Consider the following 11,818-nt stretch of genomic DNA (forward strand, 5'->3'; position numbering starts at 1 on the left):
CGTGGCGACGCGGGTGAGCCGGGCCCCTTCTGCGCCGCGTAGTCGGCCTTCTGACTCAGGCGGATTTCTCGCTGCAGCCTGCGGGAGGCGGGGCGTGAGAGCCGCGGCGGTGACGGTCCCCGGGTCGTGCGCGCCCGGCCGCCTGCACGCGCTCACCTGCACCAGCAGAGGGCGACCATGGCCAGGGCGGCCGCGCCGGCCAAGGAGCACACGACGATCAGTGCTGCAGGGACGGGCGCGGTGAGGTCGGCCCCGGGGAGCCGAGCCCTCCTCCCCCGCCGGCTCCGCCCGCCATAGACCTACCGAGGACCAGGCCGTCCCCACGCCCGCCTCGGGGCTCCAGGGGCGCCATGTGCACGGGCCCAGACGACACAGGGGAGCCCAAGGAGGTGCGGGGAGAGGGCGTAGGGGCTCCCCGGGGAGAGGGGAGGCCCAGCTCGGGTCTCTGGCCCCGCTCCGAGAGCCCCAGGGTGGCCGCTGCAGAGAGAGGGCCGGTTAGAACGGGGGACCAGGCTGGGGGTCACAGGCGTTGGGGGAGGGTCCGAGGGGTAACGGCCGGGTCTCACCAGGCTCCAGGAGCCGCTGTCGGGCCTCAGGCTGAGGCCGCTCGGTTAGGCTCCGGGGCCCGGCCTCCTGCCGGGCGAGCTCCTGGGCTAACAAGTCGATTTCATCTTCCAGGCTGGGCTGTGGCGAGCCCCTCCCTAAGAAGGCCAGGGTCCGTCAGGCTAGGGAGCCCCCACCCCTTGGCTGGCAACCCCAGCCTCAGGTGGCCTCCCAGGAGGGAGGGGGCACGGACGTCTGGGAGTCAGCTCCCAGGCGTGGGGCCAAGCTTCTGCTGGAAGGCCTGGTACCAGCCTGCAGTGCCATCGCATCCAGTTGCCATGGTGACAAGTGAGGGCGCTTCACCAGAACTGCAGCATCAATGCCCGGGGAAACAGGAGTGGGGCAGGGGGGAGGGGTGCTAGGGAACCGCTCCAAGACCAGCAGGAGAAAGGCAGGGTTGCCCCTTAACCGACCCTTTATCTATGAAAGCCTGGACAGAGCAGTGGGACCCCTGCCCCCCAAAATGGCCTGCTAGGTCCTCACTCTGGAGCACCTCTCTGGCCAATGAGGGTCAGGAGTAAGCCCAATTGCCCAGGCTCCCACTCTGCCCACCCCTCTCCCACTGCATCAGGAGAAAGGGAGGGTGGGGGTAGGGCTGGGACCCCAGTTTGCTGTAGCTCAAGGGTCCATAGCCCAGGCAAAGGCTCCCAGACTGTCAGTGCCAGGAAGAACCTTCCTCGAACCAGGCCCCTGCTGGCCTCATCCCAGCCCCCCTCGGTAGAGTCCCATCACACCTGCAGTCCCTCAGTGTCCGGCTGTGCTGACCCTGGGCTCCGGGAGTATAGCAGGTGCTCTTTCTTACACATTTGCTAATGAGTGGGCAGGTCAGTGAGCGGTGGAGAGAGCACGGAGCATGTGCAGGCACCCAGGGTGGGGAGCGCATGGGGCAGAGCCTTTGAGGCATCTGTACAGGAACCAGCGACCGTCCCCTCCTGGGATCACCCCAGCGCTTCACAATGGACACCCCTTGCTCTGGGAGGGGAACTTGGTGAGACAGTTGAGGGTGGAGACATGAGAGCCCCTGGCCTGAGGCCTGAAGAACCCAAAGAACAGGGAGCTGGCGGCCACCCTCCCAGCCCTAGGAGCTGAGGGCGGCCTCCTGCTGGCCTCAGAGGAAGCTCGGCAGAGGAAGGCGGCAGGATACAGTCACGTACCCAGAGGCCTGCGCACCCTGGGCACGCACAGTCCTTGCTGGTCCTCTTGGAAGGGCTGCAGGCAGGGCCCACAGGCGTGCGCGCCTGGGGGGCACCGTGTCCGCCTCCTCAGGGCACAATCCAGGCTCCCGGGGCAGGCGGCTGCATCTGGGAGGAGGCAGAGACAGGACTGGTCAGGGTGGTGCTAGCAGGCCCTCAGCACCGCCGCCATGGACCAGACACCGCCCCCACGGAGCCCTGCCTGGCTCTGGCCATTGTTGTGGGAAGGCCCTCCCTCCTGGCTGCCAGAGATTGGAACCAGGAAGACAAACAATCCCAAGACTTATCGGAACTGCCCTGCCCCACCCTTCCCCCAGACCCCACCCCCAGGCTTGGGCCTGCTGCTGTACCACCAAACATCTCTCGCTGCTGGTGCAGCAGTGGGCTCTGCTGGGCAAGGCCTTGCCGCCCCAAACTCCAGCCTCCGTGTGCTCTGAACCCTCCACCCAGCCTGAGAACCTTGAGGGTGGGGCCCAGGAGTCTCTTTGGCCACCCCTCACCACTCCCACCCCTTGGGGCTGCTTCAAATCCTCATCACCCCATCCTGCAGCCCTAGAGAGCCAGGCCTGGAGGCAGCCACTGCCCCGATCCAACCTCTGGCGTGTTCCTAGGGCACAGAGGCCCACTGGAGTAAGGAAGACCAGGGATGCAGTTGGCTGGAGCCACTCACTTGGTGAGAGGAGACTGGGCTGGGGACCCTCCTGCAGCCATGCTGTAGCCAGGGGCCTGAGCAAGGCCGGGGGGACGAGCTCCCTCCCAGCTCCCAGCACACTTAAATCTCCCTGAGTTGGCCTAGACCCTGGTGTCCTACTTGAATACATGGCCAGTCGGTCCCTCAGAGAGGGAGCTTCAGGTGGGACTCCGGACTTCCAAAAGCAGTGGGAGCCCATCCTGATGCCAGGGAGAGGCAGTGGTCCTGCCTCAGTTTCCCCTGGGAGGCAGACGGTGAATGTTTTGAGGCTTGGGATGCTGGCTTTCCAAGGACCCTGCCAAGCCAGAGGGGTACATGGCAGGACTATCCACGCTGCTGGGGAGGCTGGGGGTGCCCACCTCCCCCACTGGTGCCTGAGCTGTTGGGGCCCAGGGTGGCATGGGTGATGAGGGAAAGCCCAGCTCTGCCCTTCTCCAGACCTTGACAGCCCTGGCTTGATCTCCTTGGCAACCTGACGCTGCCCGGGCTGCAGGCATCCCTTTGGGGGGAGCCCCTGCAGCAGGCAGGCAGGTGTGGAGGGCACAGGTCCCACCACTGGGTCAGAGTCTGGCTGAGCCCGGGACTGGTTAAACATTAATCCCACGCCAGCAGGTCCATCAGGACCCCACCCACTGGTGGGGCCAGGCAGTCCCTGCCCCTGGTGCTGATAAACCAGAGGGCAGGCGCTGGGGTCTAGGCTCAGGATCTCTCCACCTGCCTTCCTCAAGGCTGCCCCTGTTGACTCCAGAAGGCAGTGCTCTCTGGCCTCAGGGTGGAGGATGCGGTTCCAGGAATAAGAGTGGCTGGAGAGTGGCAGGCACCCTGGAAACCCCAGGGGCCCTGCCAGCGTGCCGGGGTGGGAGCCAGCTGCCACCAAGGTGGCTATAATGCCACAGCAGCCTATGCGCAGCAGGGGTGCCACTGCCCCTGGGCCTGAGCATGGCCAGCAGCAGGCAGCTTCCACTGGAGGCCCCGTCTGGCAGACCTCTAGGCCCGTGTGCCCCCCGGATCCTCTTCAGGCCATGCCAGCTTCCCATCCGGGGGGGCTGTGCCCAGGAAGAGGCCTCACTGCCCAAACCGGACTGCCTGGGTTAGCCTCCCAGCTCCAGCACGCACTAGCCACTCCGCTTCCCCGTGACTCGGTCCCTCATCTGCGCAGTGGGCTCACAGCAGCACCTGTTCTGAAGGGATGCCAGGACAACTGAGTGACCGTGTGTGACGTGTCCCGACTGACTCAGTGCTGTGGCCTGTGAGCCATTCATCTGAGAATCATGATCTGTAGGCCGTCCTCGACGCTGGGCACAGCCTCACACTCGAGCTCCTCCAACCTGGGAGGTAGAGTCCAGGGGTCCTGCACACTGTCCCTGCCTCGGTGCCCACTGGGAGGTGGGGAGGGCCTTTCAGAGCCTGGCCTCCTGCCTTTTTATCCGAAGTCTACCCTGGAAGGTGCCCAAGCTGCTCCAGGAGGGCTGTGAGGGGAAGCTATGAGAGTGGAAGGACCCCGGATACTCCTCCGTAAACCAGAGGAAGGCCTTAAGCCTGGGATGGGCTCTTAAGGGCTGAAGGACTTCAGACCCCACCACAGCAGGAAAGCAAGGCTCCCGTAAAACACCACGCGAGGCGGAAGGACAGGCAGACCAGAGCCAAGTGGCAGACCCCTGGACAGACACGGGCAGCAAGGCCAGCAGGCACCCAGGGCCAGGCCTGCCCACGCTGGCGCACACCGACACGCAACAGAGCCGCGCGCAGGGCAGAGTCGGTGGCAGGCCCACCGGGCCACAGCTGGGGGACCCACGCAGCCCCGGGCGCAGAGACCTCCGAGACATGGGCAGACAGCCTCGCAGACGCCGAGACAAAGGCGAGAAGCGCATGAGTTCAGGTTCACCGCCCAGACGCCGCGCCCGCGCTGTTTACCGCACCCTGGGCCCAGGCGGGGCCGGCGGGCGGTCAGGACGCGGGCCCGGCGCAGGGCGGCGACGGCCAGGGCAGCCTCAGCTCCCCGCGGCGGAGGGCTCGGGTCTGCGCCGCGCGCTCGCTCACCGGGGCGGCCGGCGGCGGCCCCGCGGAGGGCCGCACCGAGGACGAGGCCGGAAAGCAGGAGCCGTAGCAGCCGCAGGTGCCGCGGGGAGGGCGGAGGGACGGGCGTCGCCATCCTTCAGCGCGGTCGCCAGGGCAGCATGGCACCGCGCGGCCCGGGGCTCGGCGCGGGATCCCGGCGCAGCGGAGGAGGAAGTGCAGGCGGAGGCGGCGGCGAAGGAGGAGGAGGAGGAAAGGCGACCGCGGAGGCGCTGACGCTGCGGCAAAGGATCCGGGATGGAGGCGCGGCGGCTTCAGGCGCGCGCGCGCGCGCCGGAAGTGCGCCTGCGCGCTCGTCCAGCGGAGGCGGGCCCGCGCCTCCAGGCTGCGCCCCCGCCTCCTCTCCCCTCCCCCGCCTCCGTGCCCCATCGCGGACCTCTCCAGGCCCCAAGGTGCTTCGGTCCCTGCAGCCTTTGCAGCCGGGGCGCCCCTATGCTCCGCATGACTCCGGCTGGGGAGTGGCCGGGGGTGGGTTTCCCCAAGATGCGCTCTCTCCCCGCCCCCTCCTTGTCGAACTACCGGCCTCACACCCCACCCTACCCCTGCTGGAGCGGAGGACCTGCCGGGGCCCAGAGGCTCCAGCCCCATGGAACGCCGGGACACGCAGGCGCTACGGGTAGGCAGGTGCACAAGGTTGCACAAGTGTGGCCAAGGACGTGCCGCGGCTCTCAGATACCCGGGGACAAGCACCCACACACACACTCCAGAACGAAGCTGGCGCTAACCGCCGCGCGCAGGGAGGCCACCAGGGGGCGAGAGAGACCCGGAACTGCTGACCGGCGCCCGCTGGGAGCTGTCCAAGGTGGTCATACCAGGCCCCAGATAGACCCCAGGAGTCCCTGCGCCTCTACCCTAGCGAGCACCTAGGAGCCCCCTCACACCCCACCTGCTGCATCATGGGAGCACGCCCCACACTCCCCCACCTGGCAACCTGCCCCTGGCCCACATCACTGAGACCAAGGCTGTGATCCTCAATCTGCGCTTCCCCCCAGCGACTCCGAGCTGGGACTGGCTGCCTTCGGGTTTGTGAAATGGCTCAAAAAATGGCAGAAGTAGGGGGATGGCGTGAATGAAACAAGGACCGCCCTCCCCCTCTGAGCACTGACCAGATAAAAACAGCATCTGAGCTCACTTCCCAGAAAGGGGGGTGGGCAGCCATGACCAAGGCTCCCCGCCGAGCTAGGAGGAGGGCTGCAGGAGCGCTGTCATCCGCGAGGACTACGGGAAGAAGCAGGAACCGAAACACCGCCCCCGGGTGGGAGGGGCGCACTGTCCCCTAAAATGACCAGCCTTTCCGCGAGGTTAAGCCCCGCTGCGACGGAGCCCGCCAGCCGCTCCCGGCCCCATCTCACCTGCGGTCCCATTCCTCCCCTGTCCCCGCCCCTGCTTCTCTCAAGCCCCCTCCCCAGTGGCTACGGCGTTGGCCGCACGCAGAGCTGCCGCGCCCCCCATCCCTTGTAGGTTCCTCAGGCCGACTTGAGGCCAGGGCCCCGCCTGGTTTAGGTCACCGGTCCCGCGGGGGCAGCGGGGGCGCGTGGGTGCTGGAGAGGAGTCAAGGGGTTCAGGCTCCTCCCTTCAGCCAGATGCCGGGGCAGTGGCTCCAGGCAACCACGAGCCAGGGGAACGTCAGCGCCGCCCCAGTGCTGGACCCAGGGGGGAAGGAGGGTGGGAGAGGTGTGTCCACAGGACATAAGGTCGGGGGGCCAGGGGCGAGCCCGACTAGTCGGTGCTGCTGGAGGGCGATCAGGCTCCGGCAAAGAGGCCCCACCCCATGAACCCCGCACTGCTCTACGAAAAGAAAATTTATTATAGAATCTTTCCAAGTAAGTGCTAGGCTGGCTCCCGGCCTGTGGGCTCTGCCTCCTCCGCAGAACAGGAGGGGGGCCTCGAGGGCCCCGGTTTTCAGATGAAAAATTCACCCCCAAAGAGAAGACACACGCTGAGTCCGCCAGAGCCCCCCGCCCCCAGGAACTGAAAAGGGAGAAGACGCCTTAGGAGTGGCCGAGGCCCGGAGAGCGCAGGGGCCGGACTGGCTTCCTCTAGCTCCCCTGAGCCACGGTGGGACTGGACGCCCGGGTGCCCGGCTCGGTTCCGGGGTGCGCTGGAGGCTGGATGCCCGGGTGGAGGGGCAGAGAGGACGGAGGTGAGCCCATGGCCCGCCCCTAGGTGGTGCTCGGCTACTTGGTGGAGCGCGCCCTGCGCAGCAGCAAGAGGAGCGCGGCCAGGAGCAGGGCGGAGAAGAGCAGGAGAAGGACCACCCAGGAGCCGAACTCCGAGCCCTTGCGCATCCTCGGCGGGTCGGCGGGGATCATATTGGTCAGGTTCAGCATGTAGCCGAGCGCCCAGCCGATCGCCGCGTCACCGGCCTGCAGAAGCGCGCACCGGCTCAGCGTCCGCGAGCCCAGGAAGCCCCGCCCCTCTGGGCCCCGGCCCCGCCCCTCCGAGTGCTGGCCCCGCCCCGCCACCAGCGCCCACCTTCTTCTGGAAGATCAAGCCACTGAAGGTGCTCTCGTTGAAGTGGTAGCCGCGGATCAGCAGCTGCTGCACGAACGTGGCCGCTGCGCAGTAGTCGGCCAGGCGGGACAGATCCCCCGGCGCTCGGGCCTGAAGCTGGGATGCGAGCAGCCAGCGTGGGCAGTGGTTAGGACCGGCCCCCGGCCCTGGCGGTCTGGGAGGTCTCACCCCAGCGCGGAGGGGTGGCTGCAGCGTGCCGCCCCCTCACTGCACACGCAGGAAATGCAAGGACAGAGACCAGGCAGGACTCGAACACAGCAAGACCGAAGCCAGGGCAGGGGCTGAGTGTGTGGCACTGGCCATGTGGCAGTCTCCGCAGAGCACAGGGCTGAAGGGATGTGGCCACGGAGCAGAGAAGCCCCAGGCTTGAGCTAAGCCCTGCCGTCACCCCCAGGGCACAAGGACAGGGCAGGATGGGGGCCTCTGTCACCACCTGACCCCCTGGGGGGCTGAGACGTTGCTACGGCTGGGACAGGTGAGCCAGGGGCATCTCGCACCCATGATGTGAGATGTGTTCCAGAAGAGAACCCACGGTCTTCCCCAGAATCTCAGGGGTTGTCTTCAACTCCCTCCCCATCCCCAAGCCCTGCCCACTCTCTGGAACCCTTCCACCTCGCTTGGAGGCCAACACGCACTTTCACGCCCCTCCCCATCCCCAAGCCCCACCCACTCTCTGGAACCCTTCCGCCTCGCTTGGAGGCCATCACGCACTTTCACGCCCCTCCCCAGGCCCTGTCCCAGAACCCTCCTCTCAGCGCATCTGCTGTCACAGGGCCTTTGCACTCACTTCTCCCTCGGCGTGGCTGGCTGTCCCCACACCATCCAGATCATGGCTCTAGGGTCAGGCCTCGGGGAAACGTCCTGGTTATGAGCACCTGCCCCTGCCCCACCACAGCTCACCCACGAGTCTGTAGGCTGCACTGAGCACTGAGAGCCCTGGGTCCCGCCACACTTGGAGAGATGGTGGGGGGCAGGGCCTCACCTCCTCCCAGGTCTGGTTGCAGACGGTCACCACAGCCACCTCCAGCTGCTTCAGGGTTGCCACGGGCAGCCCCATCGTGGTCCTCAGGAAGTCCACGGTGTAGAACAATGCAGAGAAGGCCTTAGAGGAAGGGCGGTCACATGGGCACAGCCCAGGCACTCCAGGACACCCCACACACACACACACACACCCTCCACCTGGACGTACCATAAACTTCCCAGCTACAGGCGGCTGGAAGACACCGTTGAAGGAGCAGTGGGAGAAGCGGCAGGAGGAGGAGTTGAAGAGGCCGGACACGAGGCTTTGGCAGAGCGCCTGGTTGCCGCTGCCCGACAGGTTGAGTCTGGCACTGCTGTTGAAAGTCTGAGGCCCCTGGGCTGCGGTGCACGGAGACCCGTACACATCCTGCAGGAGCACCTGGGCAGTATAGCCCCTCGGCCAGCAGGGGTGGCCACTGTAGTTCTGGGGGTGGCAAAGGTACAGGTAGTGTCCCCCCTCCGAGCACAACCCAGACCCCAACCCCAAGAGCCTCCCCAGAAGGCAAGCCATGCGAATCGCCCACAAATCCTACTTGGGTGCCATCACGTCTGGCTCAGGAATCCCTGACACCCAGTGCCTTCTGAACAAAGAGCAAATCTGCGGGCCAGGCTTTCCAGGGACTCTGGGATCTGGCCCGCCCTTCTCCCGAGCTGGCACTCACAGGCCCACCCCGGCCCAGGGCCTTTCCCACGCGGGCTTCCCCTGCCAGCCGAGGATGGCATCTTTGACACTGCTGCCTCGGGCACCCCTCTGCAGGGTGGCCGCTGTCCAGGATGGGCTCTGGGCCCTTCTCGTCCCCCAGGGAGGAGCAGTGTGGCTGGGAGGCCTGCGGGCACCAGCACCTGGATGACACTGGCCAGCAGCCTCCGGAGCAGCTGCTCACGGCCATAGCAGAGGAAGCTGTGGGTGTAGACGTGGTACTGCTGGCCATAGAGCTGCAGCTGGACCTGCTGGGCCGGATCCTCAGCCACACTGGCTGTCTCAAAGGTGATCTGGGTGGAGGCGCCTCCCAGGTCCATGGCCCCCAGTGTCCCCTTCCTCGGCTGCAACCAGTGGCCCATCCAGTCGTACTGAGGAGCGTTGAGACTGAGGGTCAGCAGGTGGAGGGTGCCCACGCCCTGGGGCTTACTGGGCCCCTCGCCTGGTCCCTGCCCACCTTGATGAAGTTCTCCAGCAAGTAGTTGACGGTCACCCAGCCAAACACTCCCTCATCCTGGCCCGAGAGGATGTGAGCACCACGGAAATCAAAGGGGTACTTAGCCAGGGTCTGTGTCACAGCCTCTAGGACACTGGCTGAGGCCTGGGGACTCATCATCCTGTGACACAGGGAATGCTGAGCAGCCACCTTCCCAGAAGGATCCACCCTGGGCAGGAAGGTACCCCTGCCAGGCTGCCCAGTCAGGGAAGGGCACACTCACTGGAGCAGCCGCATGCCCGCCGTGGCTCCCAGGTAGAGCGGCGTGCTGGCGTGTTTCTCCCTTGGCACGTCCCTTAGGGCCTGGTTCAGGCAGGCAACGAGACTCTGGCCAGCCCTGGGGGGGTTGTCTGCATAGCTGGAAATGCCTCCACCTAGGGGGCGGCAAAGAGACGGGCCCAGGGCCTTGGAAGCAGGACGGGGGGTCTCAGCCTTCCAAACCAGGTGACAGCTGAGTCACATTTTCTCAGCTTTCATCCTTGGAGACACCCAAGTCAGAGACAAAGGGGCCCAGGCACCACCCAGAGTCTCTGAGGCTGCAGGCTGCCCACTGAGTGTGGGTCCCGGTGCCAGGACAAAGAGCCTGACCACGGTCAGCTCAGGCCTAGCCTGGGTCCTCTGAGCTCCTCGGGTCTCCTGCTGAGCTTGGCACGCAGAAGCACCCACATCCAGGGCACCCAAACCTTCCAAGCCCTACCTGGGCAGACCTTTCTAGAATGCCAACCGCCCTTAGCGTCCCCACCCAGGCCCAGCACCCAGCGGTTCTTTCTGGGGTTCCTGCAGCTCTGCCCTGGGCACAGGGGCCTGGACCACTGCATCTGCAGGGGCTTAGGCCCTACAGGGAGTAGGTGTCCAGGCTGCTGGGCCCGGGCCCAGGGACACTCACCCTGCACGTCACAGGAGCTGTGCTGGCCTACGATGCCAGTGTTGTTCTCCTTGTCAGCTGGCCACTTGTAGACAAACATGGACGTGTGCGAGGAGCCAGCATCCAGGACGATGCCATACTGGGGATGGGGTGGGCAGGATGGGGTCAGCCCTGCAGCCTGGGGGCCCTGGAGGCCATATCCTTTAGCTCCCCAGCTCCCCTCCACCCCACCCCAAGCTGGTAGCTTCAGAGTGAAATCTCCACTTTATGCTGAAATCCCCTCAGCTTGGCCTGAGGGAGATGGGGGTTAGATAGGTGGCCAAAGCCCCTCGGGTCATCTCTTCCCCTCCACCTGCTGGAAGCCACAGCCCGAACTCAAGTCCTGGGGGCCAGCAGGGGAGGCACCTGGCCACAGCTTTCCTGGCAAGGGTGACCCAAGGGACTGTGCCAGGCCCAGACTTGGGGAGGCATGAGGGGATGTGGGACTACGCTGCCCAGCTGTGGGCGCCGGGAGAGGAAGCTCGGCGGCCCGCCTTCCTCTTCCTGTACCGTCAGCTCTGACCTCAGCCCTACCTGGAGATGCGGAAGCCAGAGCCCCCGGGTGTGGGCCTGCAGCTCCCCGCTGGCTGTGCCGGAAGAGCCCCCTCCCACAAAGCCAGGGATGAGGTGGGTCAGCCGGGCCTGAGGGGCTGAGTGGAGGAGGCGGGAGGTGCCTGGCCAAGCCCAGCACCAATCTCCAGCACCTGCCCCCCGGGCCTGAATTCCAACGAGTTCCACAGCGCTGGAGGCCCCGCCCTCCTGGCTTGCGCGCGCGGATTCCGGCCCCAAGGGGCCCGAGTCTGAGTCCGCGCACCCCGACCAGGGACTGTCCTGGCCAGCGGCCAACCCCGACTTCCCCGGGCGTTGTGTGCGGGGCCAAACCGCCGCGCCACCCTTTGCTCCCTTGCAGGCTCTGGGGCTCCCTCACACCGGCTCTCAAAGCCTGGTCCCCGCAGAAGCCCACTAAGGGAGGAGGTGGCTCGGCCGGACCCGACCCACTCCGGGGCGCTCAGCCGGGGGCCGGAAATCTGCCGAGTCCAGCCCAAGCCCTACGGACCGGCCTGGGCGGCCCGCCCGCACTGTTCCGGCTCCGGCTCCGGGGTGGAGCGGACGGGTGCCTGGCCCCGGTGCCTGTCGGGCCCTATGGGGGCGGCTAAGCGGCGCGCTCCCGATCGGCGGCAGCTCCAGGCACCCGGCAGACGGGGCTGGGCTGGGCGCCGGGTCCCACCGCGCCCGGCGCCGCCGCGAGGCTGCAGCGAGCGGCCGGGAGAGGGCCCTCCGCACACCCGGCTCCGTGGCGGGCTCGGCGACCCGCGAATTGCCGGGACTTCGGCCTCCAGCCCCGCCACCGCCCAGAAGCGCCGCCGCGGCCCGGCGGGCCCGGGCGAGGAGCCGAGCGCGGGGATCCCGCCTGGAGCTGCCCCCCACGTGCGCGGGCCCTGGGCGCGCACCTTGAAGCCGGGCGGCTCCGGGACGTCTCGCGTGCGGACGCACAGCAGCAGCAGGCCGGCGAGGCCCGCCGCGGCCAGGAGCACGAGCGGCAGCAGGGACAGCGTCTTCCCGGCCATGAGCGGGGCGCGCGGGCCTACGAGGCTGGGTGACAGCGCGCGGCGAGCAGTCG

General features: G+C 66.9%; 2 protein-coding genes across 2 annotated transcripts in view; both read right to left on the bottom strand.

Moving 5' to 3' along the window:
* Positions 1 to 4,639, bottom strand: part of NPDC1 (neural proliferation, differentiation and control 1) — a 7,711-nt gene extending 3,072 nt beyond the window's left edge. The window contains exons 1-6 of the mRNA XM_007947064.1: positions 4,528 to 4,639; positions 1,758 to 1,904; positions 567 to 701; positions 304 to 477; positions 157 to 223; positions 10 to 78 (exon numbers count right to left, since the gene is read on the bottom strand). Coding sequence (XP_007945255.1) covers positions 10 to 78; positions 157 to 223; positions 304 to 477; positions 567 to 701; positions 1,758 to 1,904; positions 4,528 to 4,639 — 704 coding nt within the window. The remainder of the gene's footprint in view (positions 1 to 9; positions 79 to 156; positions 224 to 303; positions 478 to 566; positions 702 to 1,757; positions 1,905 to 4,527) is intronic.
* A 2,101-nt stretch (positions 4,640 to 6,740) lies between these two features.
* Positions 6,741 to 11,765, bottom strand: ENTPD2 (ectonucleoside triphosphate diphosphohydrolase 2). Its single transcript, XM_007946953.1, has 9 exons — positions 11,649 to 11,765; positions 10,180 to 10,297; positions 9,517 to 9,667; positions 9,255 to 9,414; positions 8,941 to 9,168; positions 8,267 to 8,521; positions 8,060 to 8,179; positions 7,039 to 7,173; positions 6,741 to 6,929 (listed from the first exon to the last, which is right to left on the bottom strand). The coding sequence occupies exons 1-9, from the start codon at positions 11,763 to 11,765 to the stop codon at positions 6,741 to 6,743; spliced, it is 1,473 nt and encodes a 490-aa protein (XP_007945144.1).
* Positions 11,766 to 11,818: the final 53 nt, after the last annotated feature.

This window comes from Orycteropus afer, unplaced genomic scaffold (genome assembly GCF_000298275.1).
Source record: "Orycteropus afer afer isolate SDZICR_OR568_19922 unplaced genomic scaffold, OryAfe1.0 scaffold00174, whole genome shotgun sequence".
Lineage (NCBI taxonomy): Eukaryota > Metazoa > Chordata > Mammalia > Tubulidentata > Orycteropodidae > Orycteropus > Orycteropus afer.

Coding starts and splice junctions, on each gene's coding strand:
- ENTPD2 (XM_007946953.1), bottom strand. CDS start 11,765: ATGGCCGGGAAGACGCTGTCCCTGCTGCCGCTCGTGCTCCTGGCCGCG. Junction 9,169..9,254: donor TGCTGGAGAACTTCATCAAG/GTGGGCAGGGAC, acceptor AACGCTCCTCAG/TACGACTGGATGGGCCACTG. Junction 6,930..7,038: donor GCTTGATCTTCCAGAAGAAG/GTGGGCGCTGGT, acceptor GCGCTTCTGCAG/GCCGGTGACGCGGCGATCGG.